This window comes from Hyaena hyaena, unplaced genomic scaffold, assembly GCF_003009895.1.
Source record: "Hyaena hyaena isolate Hyena2069 unplaced genomic scaffold, ASM300989v1 scaffold_104, whole genome shotgun sequence".
Classification (NCBI taxonomy): domain Eukaryota; kingdom Metazoa; phylum Chordata; class Mammalia; order Carnivora; family Hyaenidae; genus Hyaena; species Hyaena hyaena.
In genome coordinates, this window is record NW_024080736.1 from 3,668,055 (window position 1) to 3,692,399 (window position 24,345).

The 24,345-nt window shown below is 45.0% G+C and overlaps 1 protein-coding gene across 5 annotated transcripts in view; it reads left to right on the forward strand.

Moving 5' to 3' along the window:
- The first annotated feature begins 10,023 nt into the window (after positions 1 to 10,023).
- The window catches only part of MARCHF10 (membrane associated ring-CH-type finger 10), an 85,993-nt gene continuing 71,671 nt past the window's right edge, over positions 10,024 to 24,345 (forward strand). For 2 of the 5 annotated variants that reach the window (XM_039235994.1, XM_039235996.1), the window contains exons 1-4: positions 10,025 to 10,286; positions 11,766 to 11,856; positions 12,643 to 12,719; positions 17,328 to 17,434. In XM_039235994.1, the coding sequence (XP_039091925.1) occupies positions 17,345 to 17,434 (90 nt within the window). In that variant the 5' untranslated portion in view covers positions 10,025 to 10,286; positions 11,766 to 11,856; positions 12,643 to 12,719; positions 17,328 to 17,344. Of the gene's footprint in view, positions 10,287 to 11,765; positions 11,857 to 12,642; positions 12,720 to 17,327; positions 17,435 to 24,345 lie in introns of all 5 variants that reach the window. The other 3 variants (XM_039235995.1, XM_039235997.1, XM_039235998.1) reach the window with 3 other exon arrangements.

Sequence of the window (24,345 nt, forward strand, 5' to 3'; positions counted from 1 at the left end):
TCTCAACTCTGGACACAAGGTTGTGCAACAAAGATAAAGGGGAAGAGGCACAGGACAGGTCAGAGCATGAAGATACCGCCACCCATGTGCACACATACCTATTACCTACTGTTGCTCTGTCCTTTCCCATGGACACCTGTTACTGTTTTACCCTTGATCTTGGTAGGTTTCTATGAGAAAAGCCGATAGGATGACTTGTTTTGCTCTATTTTGTATCAAAATAAATGAAAAGCAGAGTATATCAAAGCCCTACCCCCACAACAGTTGATTACTATACTTTCTAACAAACGGACCCACTGCTGTCTTCCAGCACTTATGATATATGCCGCAAATAAGTGGCTGGCACTCGGAAAGCTCAAGGTTCCAGCAACAGTTGTGTAGCCTTGGATAAGGAATACAGGGAGATTCTTTGTCTTCTGGTTTCTTCAGTGTATTAAAAGGGATAGTGGTATATTCAATGGGTATGAAGAAAGCTTAACATTAGTCTGCATGAGGCTCTTTGAAATGCATGAAGGGCGCTACAGTGTACAAATTTAACACTTGCCCTAGTGTTCACTCAGATCCCTTGTCTGAACATTTAGAAAATCTCTCTGTGGATGTGCGCGCACACACACATGTGCACACAAATACATTTTAAATCGCTTAATTGCTTTTAAAGTTTTTAAAGTAAACACACTGAAATGATTAGAAGGCATCTGTGCAATGTATCCATTGCAAGCCTACCACGATAAGAGCTCTTTGAGAAACTAAATCACATCAACGGAAGAATAGCAATGAGTCAATTGATGAAATATTGCATTAGCAGTGGCCTCTGACCCCGCATGATGCCAACTGAATGCTTTTTCCTCTTTGTAATTTAATCATTTTTCAGTTAAATTAATTTCTTAAAATCCACTCAGATAAGCCGCCTATGTTAAACACACACACACACACACACACACACACACACATACACACATACACACATACACACACCTCCAGGTGTAAGTGAAATAAAAGACAAACTGCACTTGTGTTGTGACTTTCTACCCCTACTTTACTCTGGAAATGGATAATATCCTGTTTCTCTTTTCTATATCTGACAAGAATTTTCCATAACTTCTTCCTGCTAAAGTATGACGTCAAGGATTCCCAAATACCCCAAGACAGAGACCCAGGCAACACAACACAAAACCATGAAAACACAGCCATGAGCAGCCCCAGAGGGTGTCTACTGTACAGACTAACTGGCTGTCATGTTGTGGCTTTTTGTTTTTTTTGTTTTTTTGTTTTCTTTTTGTAACACAAACTAACTGGCTCAGAAGGTGGCTTTGTACAGGTAGCAACTCTGAAAAATGCTACCAAGCCCGCCCGCACATTTGTGCTCAGGCTTGCTGGTAGCTTGTCTTCCATACACATCCAGGAATTTGTCTGAGGCCTGAGCGTGGTTAAGTCATGTTCTAAGAATGTTCTCTCATTATCCTGACTCAGAGGGCGCAGTGAGCCACAGTTATACCTTCTGTTTTGTCTGGTTTTCAAGACCTGTCTTCCACTGTATTGACGGCCGCAGACTGGTGTCACTGAGGTTCATTCTGTCACATCTTTTGACAGGGCTAGAGCAAGAGCATTTTTTCCTGATGACATTTTTTAAATTGCATGACCTGGGGTTAGGCCTGTTGAGGGAGGGGGGTGTGGGGAGGAACCCCTTGAGGGGAGGTGAGTGGAACCAGGGGAGGGACTGGCATGGAATGAGAGGAGAAAAACATGACAAAAAATGATGAGCCAAGAAATTTGGGAAAATAGAAATTGAAGAGCTGCGGTTTGGCAAATAACTCTCTCTCTCTCTCTCTTTTTTTTTTTTAACATGTATTTATTTTTGAGAGAGTATAAATGGGGAAGGGACAGAGAGAGAGGGAGACAGAGGATCCAAAGCAGGCTCCAAGCTGACAGCAGAGAGCCCAATGCGGGGCTCGAACTCACAAACCATGCAAACACGAACTGAGCCAAAGTCGGACTCTTAACTGACTGAACCATCCAGACGCCCCATAACTCTGACTCTTAATGAGAAAGTCAGAGAGAGAAAGAAGAGGAAATAGAGGTGAAGAGCACTGAGGAAAGGAGAGAAGAGGAAGGAGAGGTGGAGGAGAGCGGGAAAGGAAGACAGGCAGGGGTGTAAAGGCAGCAAGACTCAGTGACACAAATGCATCAGTAAGGGATATGATGAGGAGATGCACTGTGATGAGAGCCTGGAAGTGAAATATCAGGATATACCACCCAATATGGCACCTCTGGTTGTGTCAGTGTCCTGGAACTAGACGTAGCTTTGGCATTTCATCTCTAATCACCCTGTCTCGTGCCAGTGGACAAGCATAGGCTTGAATGACATTTTGAAGTTTCCTCAAAGGCTGGGATAGGGATCATGAGGTCATCACTAGCAATTCTGGTAAGGAACCTCCTCACAGGTCTCCACATGATATGTCTCACACACACACACACACACACACACACACACACAGGCACACACTCACACTTTAAAACCACTCCCTGGCTTTCCATTGTACTTAGAATAAAACCCAACCCCAACTCCTGAAGTCTCACCAGCCTTGCCACACAACAGCCTTGTGGCCACACCTGCTGCCTTACAGTTCCCTGAATCCCGTGAGCTCCCTCTCACCTCAAGACTTTCCCAATGTTGTTTCCTCAACCTGTGCCCCTTCTTCCCCCTCAGACAGCTGGCTCCTCTCCATCCTCTACGCCTCACCCAGAGAGGCCATCTTCAACCACTTTGTCTCAAGAGGTTCCCACGCTCCCTATCGCCACCCCTGGTATCTCATCTCTACACCTATTAATGTCCTGGCACTAACTATCCATTGTCAGTGTACATTTATTGATTTGTCTACCTGTACATTGTCCTTGACACCTACCTATCAAATATTTGTGAAGTAAGTGAACAAGTGGAATGTTCCAGATTCACTGATGCGGGATGCCCAGCTTTGAACACTGGTAGCAATCCCCAGCAGCCCCTCTTTACTAAGTGTCTCCTCCTCATCTCTGCTGCCCCACACTAGTTCCCACCTTGGCCTTAAAGCTGTTCCCAATGCGTGAAGCTGTTCCTGGCCACCCAGTAGTTCAAGGGGAGGCAAGCAGCTGTCCTCAGGTGGGGCAGATTCAATCAGAAGCCTCAAGAAGTGAAAGAAGGACATTAGAGTTAGCAACTAATCAGATGTTCCATCCATATAATTAGAAAAACAGAAAGAGCATCACAAAAGAGCGAGCTGTGGAGAGCAAAGAGCACAGAGATTAGAATTGCTCTCTGTCAGAGATGAATGTTCCTCTGTGTGGCATGATCCTCTGGGGCATCCCCACATCCCCCTGTGAGTGTAGAGGGCATTCCTCAGACCAAAGCTCCCTGACTGCCACCATCAGGAAATGGGCAATGAGAAAGGAGGCCGCCTGCCCCAACAAACCCATGCTGCCTCTGCTTCCCCATCCAGCTACTTTGGGTATCATCCTGCTCTCTCCCTCACTGGCTCAGCACTTTTATCCAAACAAAATATCCCAGGGTGACATCTACTTTACGAAGGTCCAGGACTTGCTTAGTGCTCCTGTCCCTCTGCCCTCTTGATAAGGATTTTTCTTGGCCTGAGTATTTATCCGTCCAGAAACATGTTGAAAGATCACGTGTGGTATGGTCCTGACACTGTCGTAGCTTTCTCAAGCTTGGGTCTTGCTCAGAGCTTTATGATCAGTCCACAAATTAAACTCTTGGCCAAAAACATGTATGGCTTGAGTTTATCCCAAGTCCAAACAAATCAGATACTCCTCCTGGAAAGAAGTCAAATGCTTTCCTTTGGTAACAATTGCTCAGAAATTTAGAAAAGCAGTATGTTTTGTATCCTCAGAGTTCTTATAATCACATCCAATCTTGAATAAGATGCATCAATTGCCATAATGAAGGGTTCTGAAAAGTTGGAGGCTTCCAAAATGGATAAAGAAATCAAAGCCTGCTTGAACTTTTGAGAAATATCTCAACACTGTAGGATCCAAAAACATTAATGAGTTTGCCCTCTGTCTGTAAATCAGCACAATAGGCAGCTAAAATTCCAAATGAGGAAAACTCTAAGGGATCCCCCAAAGGACATGCTTTTTTTATTATTATTAATGGTAGGGAGTTTGCCAATCTTTACTAGAGTCTGCTTTGTTCCACAAGAGAATCAGATCTCAGATATTTGACCTATGAAAGCCCAAAAGGCATTACTAAATTTCATATAGTTCATGGATTGCTGCAAGCCCCAAATTGGATACACCCTCATAATTAGGGATGAGGTAATAAAATATCAGTCTCTGAAATTCAGTATTAAAAAATATCAATATGAAATTAACCACCATGACATCAGCAACATACGATTAACATTTTAGAGAAATAACAAGCCTTTGGAGCAGTTTGGTAAATTTGTAGGTGATGGACCCTGGTATGTCCTCAGATCTCAGCAAGGAGAATTAAATCTACATAATATAAATAATAATGATAGCAACCATTTGCTGAGCACCTATTAGGTAGCTGACTCAGTGTCAGAAACTTTGCTATTTCATTAATCCTCACAAGGACAGCAAGGAGGCTCTGGCTATTCCCATTTTAACTATGAGGATTTTGAAGGGTGAGGGGGCTGAACATTCACCATCACACAGCAAGTGTAACTGCTGCGACCCCAACCCCGCTCTTCTCAATCCCAAACTATGCTGTTAATGCTATAAGTGGAAGAGAAATTGTCCTGTGAAGTTAAACGGAAAGTCAGTTAACTGAAACAAAGATGTGGTAAAGTCTCTGAATGCTATGAGGTGAATAATACACAGCAACTATCCAGACTGAAACAACTCTGAAGGGAAAGGACGTTATTCCTTAAGGCCTCCTCAGCCTACCAGAGATATCCCTTAAGAATATTCAAGTCCCTTTGATCTAATTCAATACTCACCCAACCTTCCGATCTTTAATTTGATCTCCTGGGAATGCCGTCCCTTCCCACCACCCAGGGAAAGTACCTTATGTACATGACCTGGCTGGTCAGCTACTGGCCATACTCTCTGAGATAAAATAACTTGGTCAAGTGGAGGACATTTAGTCTAGCTGAGTAGAATTACTGAGAATCATTTCCTAAAAAGATCAGCTCCAAATTAACTAACATGGTGTCTCTGATCTTAGAAAATCCAGGACCTAATCCTGGGTCTTCAGTGACCTCCCTCAAAACGTCCTACCCAAGCTCTCGAGCCATCTTAATGACATCTATATAGGCCACTTTTAATAAGTGACATTAAGAGACTGTCACATTGCATGCTCAGCCTGGCCAAATATAGCTGTGGGATGAATGCGGAATGTCACAATAGCCCATGGCAAATTCAATAAGCCATTAGCCAGTTTTTTAAATTAATCAGATGAAGGGGCACCTGGGTGGCTCCGTTGGTTGAGTATCTGACTCTTGATTTTAGCTCAGGTCATGATCTCAGGGTCGTGGGATTGAGCCCTGCATCAGGCTCCATGCTGAGTGTGGATCCTGCTTAAGATTCTCTCTCTCCCTTTGCCCCTCTCTCCTGCTTGCTGTCTCTCTCCCTCTCTCTCAAAACCAAAAAGTAAAATAAAAAATAAATAAAAATAATGAGATGAATCCCCTGCATAAAGGGGTTCTGGAGGAGAACCCATGAAGCATTAAAGGGCTATCATGCCCACAGTCCCCTTCTTAGGGAAGCCACTCCCAGAGATTCTTCCTGTAAACAAACAGTCATGGTTCATGCTTTGTGCATTGCATGAAAGCAACATCGCCATATTGGCCTTAAGTGATGAGAAGAGAAACCCATTAGTCATGGCGAGGCCCAAGGCAAAAATGACCCTGTTGTGTATAAGGGAGTCCATCAGCTTCTGGGGCCACTTAGCATACAGCTGTATAACCTTTCAGGAGAGCTCCTCATTAGCAGTAACAAAGTGACCTAGTTAGACTTCTCTCTTAGGAAGAGGCAATATGAGGGGGACAAAGAGCACACGTTGTTCCAGATGCAGTGAGTAGCTGAGCCAGGTCTCCATGAGGTTCCTGGATAGCCCAGGCTTAGGGCGTAGTCCCAGCCTCGGGAGGCTTAGAATGCATAGCTACCCCCTCTGGACAACTTACTCTCTGCATGAATTAAATTATTTCCCTCAAAAATGTTATTTCTGAAACTTAAGACATGGAACATTTCTGAAATTTTATACTCGAAGCTGCCCTTTGCAGAACGTTTAGATTAAGCTAAAGAACTTCCTGACACTTATTTGTAAACACCAACTATCTCTGTGTTTAAAACCCACCATCTACTTGAGTCTAAGTTCTGTTTTCTTCACTAATTCATCATCTACCACAGACATTTTGCAAAGAATAAAGGAAGAGCAGAATTCTTTGCCCAAACAGAAATTGTGTTTCTTTCTCATGCTACTATTTCTCTTCCTTAGCACTTTGCTTTTTTTTTCTTAATGTTTTATTTATTTCTAAGAGAGAGAGAGACAGCATGAGCAGGGGAGGGTCAGAGAGAGAGGAAGAGACACAGAATCCAAAGCAGGCTCCAGGCTCTGAGGTGTCAGCACAGAGCCTGACCCAGGGCTCAAACCCATGAACTGTGAGATCATGACCTGAGCTGAAGTCAGACACTTAACCAACTGAGCCATCCAGGCACCCCAGCACTTTGATTCTTAACACTAGACTTACTTGTTATTTACATGCCAAGCTTAAGTTTACTCGTTAAACACTAAAGGTGGAGTCGCTGGGTAACTGTTAACAGGCTGACCCCTAGTACTGTCACCTTCTTTCAAGAGCACCAAGATTCTTTTCATGGAACTTAATTTTTAGAAACACTTTGAAATGTAGAAAAGTTTAAAGCTGAGATATGAAATGACATCTCCAAACCTTGCTTTTTAAACATCTGAAAATACGAGGCATCTGGTAGGCTCAGTCAGTGGAGCATGCAACTCAATATCAGGGTTCTGAGTTCAAGTCCCACAGTGGGTGTAGAGACTACTTTAAAAATTAAAAAATAGGGGCACCTGGAGAGCCCAGTTGGCTAAGTGTCTGGCTCTTGATCTTAGCTCAGGTCTTGATCTCAGGGTTGTGAGTTCGAGTCCCACACTGGGCTCCGTGCTAGGCATGAAGCCTACTTAAATATATATGTACAATAAAAATCTGAAAATATTTATGGTTTGTGCTCATGTGCATTAAATAAAATCTTACAATGTGCCTCAGAAAGTAAAGGTATTGATTATTGAGTGCTTACTATATACTAAGTATGATGTTAAATGCTTTGTCCTCTCTTGTTTAATCCTCAGAGCAATGTTTTAAAGTGAATGGTATTATTTTATATGGATGTTGAAGTGGAAGGAAAAAAAAAATCTGGGTCTAATATATACCAAGGTGCTTTTCTTACTAGTAGGCAAAGTCAGGAGCTGAGAATGGGAAGCAAAGCTTGTGACCCTGGTCAGCTTCTTACCATGGATCCTCCACCCTTTCACGTCTCTCTCCAACTCTCACCTGGGTTCCACTTCCTCCCTCTGTTAGGCATTACTAATCACTGATTATCATTCATCATTTTGAGTATTTTTATTTGAAGGGGGTCTTAGCTTCAACAGAACAAAGTCTACATCTATAATTTCACTTATACTTTTGATCAGTGTGTCTGAAAGATTGAAAGGCAGGGGCGCCTGGGTGGCTCAGTCGGCTAAGCGCTCAACTCTTGATTTTGGCTCAAGTCATAATCTCACAGTTCATGAGTTTAAGCCCCGCATAGGGCTCGCTGCTGACAGTGCAGAGCCTGCTTGGGATTCTCTCTCTTCCTCTCCCTCTGCCTCTTCCTCACAACCTGTCTCTCTCTAAAAACAAATAAATTTTTAAAAACAAACAAAAAAGATTGAAAGGCAAATTTGGGACAGCATGGATGGACCTAGAGGGTGTTATGCTAAGTAAAATAAGTCAGATTGAGACAAATATCATATGATTTCACCCATACATAGAATCTAAACAAACAGACAGCAGAATCAGACCTAATATATACAGAGAACAAACTGGTTGCCAGAGGGGAGAGGCACAGGCATGGGCAAAATGGGTGAAGAGGAGTGGGAGATCCAGGCTTCAGGTATGGAATGAATAAGTAATGGGAATAAAAGACAACATAAGGAATATAGTCAACGGTATTGTAAGAGCGTCGCATGGTGACAGATGGTAGCTACCCTTGTGAGCAGAGCACTATGTATAAACTTGTCGAATCACTATGTTGTACATCTGAAACTAATGTAACATTGTGTGTCCTCTGTACTTGAATTTTAAAAAATAATGTTAAGAAGATTGAAAGGTAAAAACCATGGGGAGAGGGCTTAGGTCAGTACTTCTCAGTTAATGCTTTAATTATCCGTTAATGTTTTGATAAGGATTACTTGATAGCCAGCTGGCAACAAGAGAACATGGGCTGAGCTACCATGGATGGAAAAGTACTAGTGAATGCTGAAGGACCAATGAAGGGCAGATGACAAAGTGCCCCAAACAAAGGTTTTACCTAAGTACATATTATCTGGACTCTGCCTGGCTCAGGATATGCCTTAGAAGTTGTCATGAAGGCAGGGAGTAATGTTTAGGGTATAATATGCAGTCTGGTCTGGCTGAAGTATGAATGAAGAAGTGCTGACAGAGGAGAACCAAGAAAGCAAGGCCTGGGGGAGGGTATAGGGCAAGCCATAGTCAAGAGTTTGGACTTCATTCCACATCAGTGAGGAATCTTTGAGAGCTTCTTAGCAAGGGGACCACTCCTTGAGATCTAAGCTGCTTATGGAATAAGGGAAATGGTAGGGATGGGGTATGGAAGACCGGCTCAAGATGTGGGCAAGAGGCCCTTATAATAATCCAGTTATAAGGTCCTGGAGCCCCAAACTAGGATGGTGGTGATGAGAATAGAAGGAAGGGGGGGGGTGGTGCCTGGGTGGCTGAGTTAAGTGGCCGGCTTCAGCTCAGGTTATGATCTCGCAGTTTGTGGGTTCAAGCCCCATGTGGGCTCTGTGCTATCTGCCCAGAGCCTGGAGCCTGCTCTTGATTCTGTGTCTCCCTCTCTTTCTGTCCTTCTCCTGCTCACACGGTCTCTCTCTCTCTCTCAAAAATAAATAAAACATAAAAAAATTTTTTTTAATTTTTTCAATACAAGGAATGGTGCAATGCTGCAGGAGATATGGATGCCGACTGGATTTGGGGGTTTGCTGAGAAGACACCCAAACCACAGACACCTAGGGATGCTGGGCACTGACGAAAAGTCCAAGAATTTCTATTCTCCTTTCCCCCTATTCTCCACTCAACCAAAAATGCCCTAACTTGACATCAGTTGGTAAGTCATTGAGCGCCTACATGTGCAAAATAAATGGAAGAGTCATCTTTGCCTACCAAACAACAGACAGAAATAAACCTGGCAGAGAGAAGGTGAGGCTAGCACAGGTTCTGGTCCTTGTTTCCAAATCTCTGGGCACTAGTCTAAAGCTCTAAGAACCTCCTTCCTTGGGAAAGGCAGCCAAGATTACTGATAACCAGGAGATAACTGAGGTCTGGTCTCCCTTCTACCACTGGTGGGGGTTCCCTCGGCTTAGATCATTTACTTCTTCTTATGTTGGGGCAGGTATTTCGAATATCCCTCGCACAGCTCGAACTCCAGGGCTGCCCCATCTACCCGTACACTGCCTTTAATATTGTTTTATTCAATTAAAAAACATTTTCCCCTCTCCTTTTCTAACCACGTTCTTCATAAAGCCCAGCACGGATTCGGGGCAGAAATGATGGTCTCAGTATCTGGGCCTGGGCAACAAGACAAAGCCAACCGGCCTCCTCCTTCAGCGTGTCTTCTCCGCCCGCCGCCATCACCGCGAGGCCTTCCCGACGGCATCCCGTTCCCACGGCAACCGCGGGGCGCGCGCGCGTCCGGGCTCTGGACCGCAAGGCCGCGGCCCACGCCCCGCCCCCCACGCCAGCGCGCGCGGGGCGAGGAGGTCGCGTTGCCAAGGGAACGGGAGGACGCCAGGCAGCCGCCCCCGCCGCCTCCGCCCCTAGAAAGCCCGGCCGCCGGCGCCGCGGAAAGCTGCTTCCGGGGAGGAGGAGGAGGAGGAAGAGGGGCCGGGTAGAGGGAGGGGAGACGAGACAGGAGAAGGAGGAGCAGCACCGAGACGCCCCCCGGCGCGATTGATGGGCGGCTCCTCCGCCCCACCGGCCCGCCTGCCCCGCCCCTCGGCCCCTTCAGCCCTAGCAGGTGGGGAAGGACTGACCCGCCAGGTAACGGCCCGCAGGTCCCCGCCGCGCGCCCCCCCCCTGCGCCCCCCAGTCCTCCGAGGAGGCGTGGGGAGGAGGGGGGGGACGACTTCGCCTTTGACCTCTGCCGTTCTGGAGGGAAATGGGGCCGAAGCCTGGAGGCCTGGCCCCTCTCTGTCCCCCACTGTGCCCTGTGCTTTCCTGCCTCAAAGGGACAGGTGCGGGTGGGCTCTGGGATCGCGTATATTCGCACTGTGGCAGCCGCCCCGCAGCTGCAAAATTTCCCTGCAGGCTCCCCTGGTCTGCAAGGCCACGGCATGGCCGCCCATCTCTGCCACAGTTTCACAATAAAATGAAGAGTCACCGCCAAAGAGCTTCACTTATGAGCCCTTTACACACCCCCCAACCCAACCCTTGATTTCTTTTTTTTTTTAATTTTTAAAAAATATTCATTCATTTTTGAGAGAAAATTAGAATGCAAGTGGGGGACGGGCAGAGAGAGAGAGGGAGACACAGAATCTGAAACAGGCTCCAGGCTCTGAGCTGTCAGCACAGAGCCCGACGCAGGGCTCGAAACCATCAGTGGTGAGAGCCAAAGTCGGACGCTTAACCGACTGAGCCACCCAGGCCCCCCCTTGATTTCTTAAACCAAATTGGCTGGGGGAGTCTGATTATCTACCCCCACCCACGCACCCACCCACCTCATCCATCTCAATTCCTCCACTTTCCCTTCAGCCACAGCATTCTCTGAGTACCAGCGTGTTAGGAAAATTGGCCCCAGATCACTCATCTTTGTTGCTTACATTCAAGTCATTTTTATAAGATTTTTAAACTCTCAAGATTTTTTAAAGCCAAGATTTAAAGGAATCCCATAATCTTTGTCATTACAAATTAATTAAAAGTAGAACTAAGTTCTGAAGTCTTTCTTCCAAGCACCGATTTGTGGAAAAGGGGGACTTTATAAACCTGATTGTCAGGTATTAATATAGCCATTTAGATTTTAGTCCAAAGGAAACTTCAGGCTAAAGAGGGGCTTAAATTTACATTTTTCTTTATTGCTGAACCAATAAAATATTCACGTTAATACTTCTAAAAGAACATACTAGAAACTTCTAATAAGAAAACAGTGAAATAGCTTGATGTCATTAAAAAGAGCTCCGTTCAATTCTTTTGACAAACGTGGTCACTGAGCAGGACAGTATGTATGATATTTTAGAGAACTGAAATATATTCTGCAATCAGAGTCTGTTCTCCTTAGTCAGGGAAACTTGGTTTGAATTCATCGCAATCTTACACTAGAGAGGAATACATATGTCACAAAGTTCTTAGAATATTCCTCATTGAAATTTCACAGATATGTGGAATTTTGAGGCCAAGAAGAACCATTCGCTCTTGCTTTCAGCAAAGCAGGGCTCCTCTCCCTTCCCTACATCATCCTTTCTACTCCCTTCTCTCCTTCTCCCTCTCCGAATTTAATATGCCTTCTTATGTTGATTTTTAAAGCACAAGTTTGGTCCAATCTACTGTCACCAGTGACTTAAAACAGAAGCGTGCATGACCATGAGTGGATTTTAAACTGAGAAGCAGTTCAAAGGTGAGAAATGGGAGAGAATACAGGGTGCTATTTTAGAAACATGAGCCTTGCCCACATTTTATTATCATCACCGCACCCCCACACCCCTGTCTGTATTTGCTGAGGAAAAATTTGGGGGCTTCAAATGGCCATCTGGTTGAGAGGCCCACTAAACTAAGATCCGCAGATTAAGCATGATCTCATGTGAACTTATTTCCATACAGTTATTTCTGTTTCTTGTTCGTCCTGGGCAGTTTTCAAACCTGCAATGCAGTATGAAGTTCAAGTGATACTTCAGAAAGGGGGAGAGTGTTTACCCAAACTGCGGTGATCTCCTAATAATCCGTTTGCCCAGTGCCTGTGGTATTTGTTTACTCTCACAGACTATTGATGTATTTAAATAAGAAAGCACATGTGGCACCATGATGCTTCTAAATATTCATTTTATAGTAAAGTACAGCAATAGAGAGTTTATGGGAAGGTAAAGAGACTTTTGTAGGTAATTTTAAAGTCCTTTATTTGGTAGGTGTTTGTGAAGTCAGAGGTAACCTAGCAAGCAGTTCAAACAGTGTTATTTCCTACCTAGTTAGACAAAGCTTTTTCATGCCTCTTGACTCAGGAGCCTCTTTAACATACATAACACCACATTAAATCCAGGCTCTGTCAGCTAGTTTTTCTATGTAACCAAAATGTATCATCCAAGTGGGCTCTGGGATGTGCCCCTTTAGTGACCATTAACATATTTTCATTATGAATCCTTATGTTCTCTGCCTGATTAATATTCAGACAGTCTTCTCTTTCCAACAGAAGCAGCAAGAGTTCATCTTTCTGCCTGTTTTAGCACCATTGTTTTCTGAAAAGAGTGGGAACGTCATTCTGTGCAGGTACAAATTCATAGGCAGAGTTGAAAGTGATCTTTTAAAGTGCAGTTCCATAAATGACTACTAAATGCTCAGAAGCAAACTTTGGGTTTTGTGTGTAGTCTGTGGAACTATCTGGTGGATTACAGCTTTAGATTCCAACCCTCAAAGACCAACTTTCTACATGGGAGAGACAATAACTTCCCAGGAAGCAACACAAGTTGCTGGGTGATATTGCTCAGGGGTAGGTGATAAGCCTGGTGAGATTTCACAATGACCAGTCCAGACATGGAGTCACCATGAGTCAGGGACAACCTGATTTTGCCAATATCTCCACAACTGAAAAAAATGGAGAGAAGGAGGAAAGCTTCCGAATGCAGACACACCTGAGGGTCGGGAAGTTGTCTATTTTATCCTGATGCTTCCCCAAGCCTACAGCAGCACCTGTCACATGGTAGTTATTGAAAAATGTGTGTAGGAAAGAAGAACAAAGCTGGAGACATTCCTAATTTCAAATGATATTACCAAGCTATAGTAATAAAACAGTATGATATTGGCATAAAAGCAGACACATAGATCCCTGGAACGGAATAGAGAGCCTCAGAAAACTCATATATATGTGGTCAATTAATTTATGACAAAGGAGCCAAAAATTTACAATGGGGACAGAACAGTCTCTTCAGTAAATGATGCAGGGAAAACTGGATGGGCACATGGAAAAGAATGAAACTGGACTATATTACACTATATGCACAATGAACTCAAAATGGATTAAACAATTGAACCTAAGACCTGAAACTCTAATACTCCATAGGCAGTAAGCTCCTTCACCTCAGTCTTGGCAATGATATTTTTGGGTTTGATACCAAAGGCAACAAAAGTGGGGCACCTGGCGGGCTCAGTCAGAAGAGCATGCGACTCTTGATCTCTAGGTCATGAGTTTGAGTCCCATGTTGGGTATAGAGATTACTTAAGTAAATAAACTTTAAAAACAAAAAGGCAACAAAAGCAAACAAATACCAGTAAGTGGGATCACACCAAACTAAAAAGTTTCTGCACAGCAGAGGAAACCATCATCAAAATGAAAAGGCAACCTACTGAGTGAGAGAAAATATTTGCAAATCACATATCTGATAAGAGATTAATATCCAAAATATATAAAGAATGCATACAACTCAGTAGCCAAACAAAAACAAACCTGATTCTTAAATGGGCAGAAGATTTGAATAGACATTTTCTTTCCCCAAAGACGACATACATGTGGTCAACAGTACATGAAAAGGTGTTCAACATCACTCATGATGATGGAAATACATATGAAACCATGGTGAGATACCAGCCCCCCTCCCCTTGTTAGAATGGCTAGTATCAAAAAAGATAAGAAACAAAGGTTGGTGAGGGTGTGGAGAAAAGGGAGTCTGTGCACACTGTTGATGGGAATGTAAAATGGTGCAGCCACTATGGAAAACAGTATGGAGGTTCCTAAAAAAATTAACATAAGAACCACCATGTGATCCAGAAATTCCACATCTGGGTATTTATCCAAAACACCTAACTAACTGCAGCATTATTTACAATAGCTAAGACATAGAAGCCAACTAGGTATCTATTGATGGATGAATAGATAAAATGTGAGATATATTGTGTATATTGTTATGTATACATTATATTATAGAGAGACAGAGAAAGACAAATACTGTATAATCTCATATGTGGATTAAAAACAGAAAACCAACCGGGCACCTGGGTGGCTCAGTCAGTTAAGTGACGGACTTTGACCAGGTCATGATCTCATGGTCTGTGGGTTTGAGCCCCACGTCGGGCTCTATGCTGACAGCCCAGAGCCTGGAGCCTGTTTCAGATTCTGTGTCTCCCTCCCTCTCTACCCCTCCCCCACTTGTGCTCTGTCTCAAAAATAAACTATAAAAATTTTGGAAAATAAATAAAAAATAGACAAAACCAACAACATAGGTACAGAGAACATTCAAAGAACAGACTGGCAGTTGTCAGAAGCAGGGGGTGGGGAGGGGGGCAAAATGGATGAAGGGAGTCAACATGCACACACTTCCCCTTACGAAATAAATAAGTACTGAGGATGTAACATACAGCATGGTGACTATAGTTAATAATACTGTATATTTTGGCGTTATTGGGTGGCTCAGTTAGTTGAGCATCCGACTTTGGCTCAGGTCATGACCTCCTGGTTCATGAGTTTGAGCCCCATCCCGGGCAGCAGCACCCTCTTCGGATCCTCTGCTCCCCTTTCTCTCTCAAAAATAATAAACATTGAAAATAAAATCATACTGTATATTTGAAAGTTGCCAGGAGAATAGATCCTAAAAGTTCGCATCACGAGAGGAAAACCATTTTAACTCTGTGTGGGTGATGGATGTTAACTAGACTTATTGAAGCATAACGTTGTACGCCGGAAACGAATGTTACACGTCAATTAAAAAAAAAAAAATACGTGCAGAAATCAACGCGAGCACTTCACAAGCCAATCAGCGGGAGGTGCGGGACCTCGGATGACCATACCGCTGGACATTATGAACAGCAGGCTCATTATGAACAGCGCCGTTTAATAACTTTGTGGACTTAAATATTTTGGCCGTCAATCGAGGCCACGCCAATCGGAGCCCAAGCCCTCGGAGGCACTGGCTCGCCTGCCTTACCTCTCCCGCGCGCGGCTCCCTGCAGTCTTTCAGCCCCACCGCTCCTCGCCAAGTGCTCTCACCAAGGTTATAAATAACCTGCTCTTCTCAGCATCGCGGAAACTGCACCCACCTGGTTGTCCTTCTGTTCTCTGGCTCCTCTGCAGTTTGTCTTCCGCTCCGTGTTCTTAAGCCGGAGTGGGCCTGGGAATTCTGTCTCGGGCTCTCCTCTTTCCAGCACACCTTCTGCCTTCAAGTCCGGTGGTCGCCCAGGTCCGGTGGTCACCCGTATCCCAGCGGTGCCCAGACCTTCACCTCTCCGATGGCTCCCTTGACATCTCCATTTGCTGCAAGCTCCATGTGGCTTTCTGTGCCCCTCCTCCAGAACTGTCCCAGGGGATGCTGTCCCCCGACCGGCTAGCTGCTGGAGCCAGTAACCCCGGGGGGCTTCCTCCAGGTTCCCTCTCCCGCACCATCCATATAATCACCAGTCCCGAGGAGCCCTCCCACCCATCCTGGTTAGAGTGGGGACCCTGGTGTGAGACCCTCTGGGTTCAAATCCCAGCTCCACCATTTACTAGCTCTGTAACCTTAAGCAAGTGACTTACTCCCTCTGGGCCCCGTGTTCCTTAGCAGCAAAATAGAAATATAGTGCTTGCCTCAAGCATGGTCTTGAAGATGGAGTGAGTTCAGGTGTGTAAAGGATTAGAACAACGCCCGTACTTCAGGAGGCTCAGTAAACAGTAGCTGTGGCTCTTCCTCCTCCCCCTCCTCCTCCTCTTCTCCACTGTCGCTACCCAAATGTGGTCACTGCCTTATCTGGATTATTGTCGTGTATTCCCAGTGGTCTTTCCACTTCCATGTTTACTCCATGCCCCCCATTCATTCTCCACACTAGATGGGGGGGGGGGAGGTTAAATGCAAATCTAACCATTTACTCCCCAGGTTGGAACCTTCCAGCGGTGGTGTGTGGCTCTTCCAGTCATAACCTTCCCGACTCCAAGTGACCCTCCCCACAGCTCTCCTCTCCTGAGGAAACCCTTGCCCCTAGATCATGCGATGCCCCCCCCATAACAACCATGTCTCAAAGAAGCCCCCATTTCCAGTCCATAGCACCTCTCACAATTAGGGTTCCCTTGTCAGTGCTCAAAGGCTTGAGATTTAAACTCAGAGGGTCTCACACCACAAAGGCAAAGGGCATGTTCCTCTCGCCAGCTGCTATATCCCAGTGCTCAGCCTAGTGCCGCAGCTGGAATAGGGACACAGCAATAGCTGAATGAGTGAATTTAAGTTGCCAAGGGCTCATAGATTCAGTCATTGCTACTTTAGCTACGTTTTTTCTTTTCCTTCTTTCTTTCTTTCCTTCTTTCTTTCCTTTCTTTCTTTCTTTCCTTCCTTCTTTCTTTCTTTCTTTCTTTCTCTCTCTCTTTCTTCCCTTCCTTCCTCCCTCCCTTCCCTCTTTCCTCACTTCCTTCTTTCTTTCTTTCTTTCTTTCTTTCTTTCTTTCTTTCTCTCTCTCTCTCTCTCTCTCTCTTCCCTTCCTTCCTCCCTCCCTTCCCTCCTTCCTCACTTCCTCCTTTCCTCTTTCTTTCTTTCTTTCTTTCTTTCTTTCTTTCTTTCTTTCTTTCTTTCTTTCTTTCTCTCTTTCTCTTTCTTTCTTTCTTTTTCTTTTTTGTCAAGTTGTAGAACTGCTCCTGAAGCAGGTGTCTGTCAGTCTAATGCCCTCTGAATAACCAGGACAAGATCACTGAAGCCAGCTGATGAGTGTGGCTGCGTTATTCATGCCAGGAACAGGAGGCATAAATAAGGGCATCAACACCAATACAAAAAGTCTTTGCAGGTTGAAAGGAGCATCTGTGCCTTTCAAATAATGGAAATTGGATTAATAAAAGAGTAAGAGCAATTATACTAAGTTAAATCCAAATACGGCAAAGCAACAAAGGATTGTGCCAAAGCACATTAATTTATCTTTTACATGCAGGTTGGGAATTGAGAATCATGTTGCACGAAGCCACTCACAGGCAGAAGTTTGTGAGTGATGTTCAGTATCTGCGGGACATGCAGCACAAAGTGGACTCTGAGTATCAGGTAATCGTAGAAAACTAGATAGATTACCCCCCCCCCCCCCCCCCCGGTTTACAGCATTCTGAGAGAATTCAGGGTCCATTATCAGTATCTGATCAGCAGTAAGCGTTTCCTAAAATCCAAAACCCATTACTCCCTAGATGTGTGACCATGGAAATCACCTCTCTGTGCTTCCTCATCTTTAAAATGGGGTTAATGGAGCACCTGGGTGGCTCAGTCAGTGAAGCGTCCAACTTCAGCTCAGTTCATGATCTGTGACTTCAAGCCCCGCGTCGGGCTCTGTGCTGACAGCTCAGAGCCTGGAGCCTGCTTCATGTTCTGTGTCTCCCTCTCTCTCTGCCTCTCCCCCACTCGCACTCTGTCTCTGTCTCTCTCCCAAAAGTAAATAAACATTTAAAAGAATTTAATGGGGTTAATAATAGTACCTACTTCGGGGCGCCTGGGTAGCTAAGTCAGTTAAGCGTCTGACCCTTGGTTTCGGCTCAGGTCATGATCTCACAGTTCCGTGAGTTTGAGCCCCACATCAGGCTCTGTGCATTGTCAGTGCAGAGCCTGCTTGGGAGTCTCTCTCTCCCTCTATCTCTGCCCCTCCCCTGCTCATTCTTTCTCTGTCTCTCTCAAAATAAATAAATGGGCTCAAAAATTTTTTTAAGATAATAGTACCTACTTCATAATATCGTCATGAAAATGAAATAAGACTTAAAAAGCATTTAGCACAGAGGTCGGCACACAAACCTTTGATAAACAAATGACACTTGATAAACCAGCTATCAAGAAAAAGAAATATTAAAGAGTTAACCGGATCGAACTACCATTTATAAAATAATATGCCCTTCCACTGTCATCCCACCAGAAAAAAAGGTGTTAGCACATTCTCCAATAAGCTAACTATTCGTCACCCTAGTTACAGTGTTTACATGCAAAAACAAACCAGACAGGGAGCCTGAGGAGTCATGATGTAATTACCCAGAGCTGGCATAAGACAAACTTGCCAGACTGGGTGTGGGATTTTGGAAGCAGTTAGAAAGTGGCGTTCAGCTGGCTGGCCAGAGGTCAACCCTTGCCAATCAAGGAGGCATGTCCTCAGCCTCAGCCAAGGATTGAAAAGTGCTCCTTCCCTAAGGAAAACATAGAACTGTCGTTATCAGATTTTTCTCCTTCTTAGCAATTTCAAATATAACCAAACCTCCTGGGTCACCAAGGAAACCAGACCTATCTCAGTAACCTGATTTCACCTGTATAACACAGCTTAGCTCTGGGACTGGAAACAGTCAGCAATTTCCTCCCACAACTTGCCAACCCACGCACAAGACTATAAAATTGAGGGAATTTCTGTAAAATGAATAAGAACATAAATATCTGAACTGGTCACCCTGGGAATCCATCTACTTTTCACTGAGATGCCTCTGCCATCTGACCTTCCTTTGGAAATACGTGTTTGAAACTGTCTCCAGAACAGGCATGTAAGAAAACCAATCATTATTATGATGATTATCGTTATTGATGGTCTGTGCTTAAGAAAATCACACAAATGTGTGGCTTAAAGTCACCATGGTCTTATTTTTCTAATCTCATTGAGCTTTCAACAGTGTCCTTATTAATAAGGATACTTTGAACACTGTCCTTATAGATAACAATACTGCTTAAGTACCAACTATGTCCTATGAAGTCCCCTCTCTCCCAGAGTTCTCCTTCTGGGATTGAGAAACAGTCGCTACACACAAGTAAATATGTAAGATAGTTTCAATTACTGATAAATATAAGGAAGCAAATAAACAGAGGTTTGGGGTAGTTACATTTGGTCATGGAGGTAAAAGATGGGAAACAGTCAGCCAGAGTAGAAGGAAAGCAAGTGCAACAGCCCTGAGGCAGGAACTAACTTGGAGCCCTGGAGAGGCACCTGGGTGGCTCAGTCGGTTAAGCATCCGACTTCGGCTAAGGTCATGATCTCATGGTTTGTGGGTTCAAGCCCCGCATCAGGCTCTGTGCTGACAGCTGGCTCGGAGCCTGGAGCCTGTTTCAGATTCTGCCTCTCCCTCTCTCTCTGACCCTCCCCTGTTCATACTGTCTCTCTCTCTCTCTCAGAAATAAATAAAAAACATTTTTAAAAAATTAACTTGGAGCCCTGGAAGAAACAAGGCCAGAGTAGCTGAAACACATTGACTAAGGGAGAATGTGGCACAGGACAAGGCAGAAGAGGTAAAAAGGACCATATCAGTCTGAATCTCTCAGGACAAAGCTTCGTGTTAGGAGTTTATTCTTATCTCAGTGAGAATTATTGGATGATTTTAAGCAGGGGAGTGGTATGATCTAATTTACGGGGTGTTTTTTTTTTGTTTTTTGTGTTTTTTTTGAGGGAGAGGGACGAAGGGGGGGGAGAGAGAGAGAAAGAGAGAAAGAGAGAGAGAGAGAGAGAGAAGATCCAAAGCAGGCTCTGTGCTGAGAGCACAGAGCCCGATGCAGGTCTCGAACCCAGGAACCATGGAATGATGACCTGAGCCGGTCAGACGCATAACTGACTGAGCCCCCCAGGCGCCCCGATTTACAGCTTTTAAAGATCACTTTGGCTGCTGTGTGGGGAAAGGACCAAACGGGCCCAGGGAAGCAGCAGAGAAACTTCATAAGGAAACCCTGATAGAAGTTTAGGAGAGAAATTATGGTGGCTTGGACTCAGGGGGTAGGAGTGGAGGTGGTGAGAAGTGGCCCAACCCAGGAAACAGAAGCAGAAGCGACGTCTTGCTGGTAGATGGAGAGGCGGAGTGGGGGAGAGGAAGGAGTGACGCTTGACTCACATCAACATGTTTACTCGTCCATCAGCTCCCTCTGTTATCGTCCGTTTTAAACTTTTTGGCTTTTTTTTTCCCCCAGACCTCCAATCCCCACACTTTCAACAAAGAACTTCCCTTCCTGTTTTACACACACAGGAAACAAAGCAAGGCCATCAGGTGGGAAGCCACGGCACCCCTCCCCTCCCATTCCAGGCTGCACACCCATCCAGCCCCTCAAGTCCCCAGGGTGAAGTGACACTCTCCCTGCCAGTGCCTGGCCTGAGCTCTTGGTCCACATCCCCCTGTGCCCTGCCCCTCTCCATCCAGGCACTTCTCCTCTGGATCATGGACATTTCCTTCCTTCTAACTGGCTCAGCCTACAAATATGTTCAAGTCCCTCCTGTCCTCGGAACAAAAGAACAAAGCTGCCCACAGACCCTGCGTCCTCCTCTGGCCACAGCCCAAGATGTCCCCAGACAGCTACATTTCTATCACCTCTCCCCCCACCTTCCCCAGCTCCCCATTCATTCCTAACCCATCGTGGCCTGGCTGCCACCTCCCCTCCCCTGAAACTGTTCTCTCACTAAGGTCAGTAGCCAAGTCCAGCAGACGCCTTTTTAGGCTTTGTTTTCTCAAGCTTTATCTACATTTGACACTATAAGCTCTTTTCTTCCTAAAACATTACTCCTTTGGCCTTCTGACATCGCATTCTTCTGATTTTCCTACTGTTTCTCCCGCAGCGTTCTCTCTGCCTCTCAAATGCTCATTCCCCCAGGTTTCCATCAGCCCAGTTTTCTTCTATTCACAAGGTCCCCGTGACCCATCTCATCCCTCCTGTGTTTTTAGCCACCACTCATAGACTAACGACTTGAAATCCCTGGTCTCCCCCAAATCGGCGAGATCACGGGCTCGCCTGCTTGGGGGTTGTTTCCAAATGGATGTTGCAGAGGCGTGCCAGCCTGTTCCAACCCCCCCACCCACCCCCCGCCATCCTCCTCTGCGTTCCCTCCCTGACGACAGAGACCTAAGCAGCCCTCCCCGACTCCTTTCTCCCCCTCACCACCCACATCCCACCCGTTACCAAGTCCTCCCACCGTTACCCAAATGCTCGTGAACTTGTGCCTTCTTTTTCACGCCGTTGCTGCCACTCTGGCTCCAGCCTCCATCGTTTCTCTCTAGGGTTGTTCCAATGTCCTTGTTACCAGTCTCCTTGCCTCCAACCTTGGCATCTTTCAGATTGCTTTTTTGAAATGGATCGAAAACATGAATTTGACTATGCAGGTGGAATGCATGAAGCCCTTGAGTTATTTCCCCTCACTTAATGGCAGATCCAAGACCCAAGAACCCAAGACCACCCTAAACCTTAACCACTTCTCTGACCTCCCCTTCCCCCTTCTTTACTGTTTGTTTGACAAGGGTGGTGAAGACTGTAGTTTTAATTTAGAACAAAACAGAATGCCTGTACTCCCACCACACCCTTCTTTAAAAAACAACTTTAGGAGCGCCTGGGTGGCTCAGTTGGTTAAGCATCTGACTTCAGCTCAGGTAGTGATCTCAGTTTGTGAGTTCAAGCCCCACATCAGGCTTTGCACTGAGAGGGCAGAACCTGCTTTGGATCTTCTGTCTCCTCTTTCTCTGCCCCTCCCCCACTCCTGTTCTCACTCTCTCTCTCAAAAATAAACATTAAAAAAACAAAAAAAAACTTTATTGAGGTATCATTTACATATCATAAAATTCACCTGTTTTAAGTGTATAATTTAATCATTTGGAGTACATTTACCAAATTTGCACCCATCACCATCATCCAGTTTTAGAACGTTTTCATCATTCCAAATGCCAAAGCACCCTTTCCTAACTTTCACACTTCTTATGAAATAGTATTGAAATTGTCTTTTGTGTGACTTCCTCTCAATCCGGACCACAGCTTCTTAAGGACAGGGAGGGAGTCTTACTCTTTGTGTTGAACTGAATGCCCTGTCACTGATGTGAGTCAGCATTACCCAACTTGACCACCAACTCTGTTTATCAGACTTAGATTCAGCTGACTTGTAACTATTCCTCAAGGCCAAGTCCACCCCTACTGAGCATTTTCAAAACCACTCACCACAAGGTCTGCAAAAAATAATTATGGTTGTCTTTAATATGTTCCGAGCCTTGTTGAATGAAGGATGTCACATCCCACCAACACTACTTTGAAGGGAATTGTAATAAGTTATTTGTATTATTTAGTCTATCTCTTGTCTTGTTCCAGAAAGGATTTAAAATAGGGGTTTAAGAGTCTGTTGTATGACCTTAATAACTCCTCAATAACTTGGTCCATATATGACCTGTGTGTATCTAGGTAATTTATCAAGGTAGACTTTGCGTTAGGTCGATACTGAAACCCTGGGTCATCGATGAGCTTGGCCAGTAACTTTTGGCCCAAGAAATCCCAGCTCTCACTCACAGCAGAGCCACCTGCTTGGACCCCCAGGATTCCCTGGTTCAGGGTATACAAATAGTGTAAGACCTAATAACTAGATATGACTCCTAAATCATATACATTTGCCACAGATTCCTTCCTGTGCTTCCCTCGCCTTTAATGAACTGGCTCAAATTGAAGCCCTCAGAAACCTCCTGTATGCACTATTCCTGCTACATCCTAAAATATGCTAAGGGTTGGTATGCACCAAATTAGCAGTGCCTTTACAGGTCTGTGTATTGGCAACGGGAGAGGTGGGTTAAACCCACCCCGAGTTATTTTGATGCTACTCCTTTCAGTGGTTGGGTGGGACCCTTTTGAAGAAAACAAGAGGAAATAAACATCTATTTGGCATATTACATGCTATTTCAGAATCTGGTAACTAGTACATAATTACATGCCATCTCAGGATTTGGCTCTTAGTTTTTCAAGGGTGTTCATGCTGCACAGGGTTTTTTTTTTCCTTCCTTCTTTTGGTCAAACGTGTTTATGTAACTTGAGGCAGAATTTAGCCATTAACTTCTACTGAAAGCTGGAGAGAAAGATTACACTTGGCATTTCAGAACAATATTCTGTAATCTATCAAATGTGTTCAGATGGGTTTCATTTCCAGTCATTTATTCACCCTGATCTTTCAAGTGCCGAGCAAACAACTCAACATGACGATATAAACTTGTTCAAGGATATGCTAGGTGACTAGATCAGGTGCCGGGGGCTCGGGGACCATCTACTCAGGGGGTTGAGGGAGTAGAGATAATTCAGCTTCCTCTCCCATAGGAGCTGGGGTGGGGGGTTCTCTGCTCTGCTCGCCTCTTCACATGAGACACATGGGGTACATGTGTCTATACTCTTCACGGACAGAACAGATAAAGATTCTCCTTTGAGGGGAATATCATGTCAAATTGTTTTTACACCTTGGATTTCTTAACCTCTTAAAACTAATGAGCTTGAACAGTGCCCCCCAATGATAATTAAATCCCCGAATGTTAGATCTTAAGAACAACAAAAACATACCCACTGACGCAGTGACAATTCCCACTTTTCAAAATGCTTGGAGACTTCAAGCAACAATAACCTTGACAGGGACCGCTGTGCTCAAGAGGCAGGGGTGCACTGTGGTGCAGGGGAGGGGGCGATGGGGGGTGGTCCAGACCAGAACTGGGAGTCTGGGAAGTGGTCCTGGGGTATGTGGCTTGGATGGCAAATAGGAGGGACTGATGGAGAAACTGAGCACCCCTGTGGGTTCAGGAAGTTGTTAACACTTGGGGGTCTTGAGTGGTTCCGTAGGCTACACAACCGACTCGATTTTGGCTCAGGTCATGATCTCACAGTTCATGAGTTAGAGCCCTGCATTCTAGGGCTCTGCGCTGACAGTGCAGAGCCTGCTTGGGATTTGCTCTCTCCCTTCTCTCTGCTCATGCTCGCTCGCTCTCTCTCAAAATAAATACACTTAGAAAGAAAGAAAATGAGAGAGGGAGGGAGGAAGGGAGGGAGGAAGGAAGGAAGGAAGGAAGGAAGGAAGGAAGGAAGGAAGGAAGGAAGGAAGGAAGGAAGGAAGGAAGCTGTTAACACTGAAGAAAAAGTAGTTTCCGAGGCAGCCTGACTGACAGACAGCGGGATTTCCTCAGTTGTCTGGCGGGCGAACTGCTGGCTCAGGAAACAGACCTCTGCTCCCAGGGCACAAA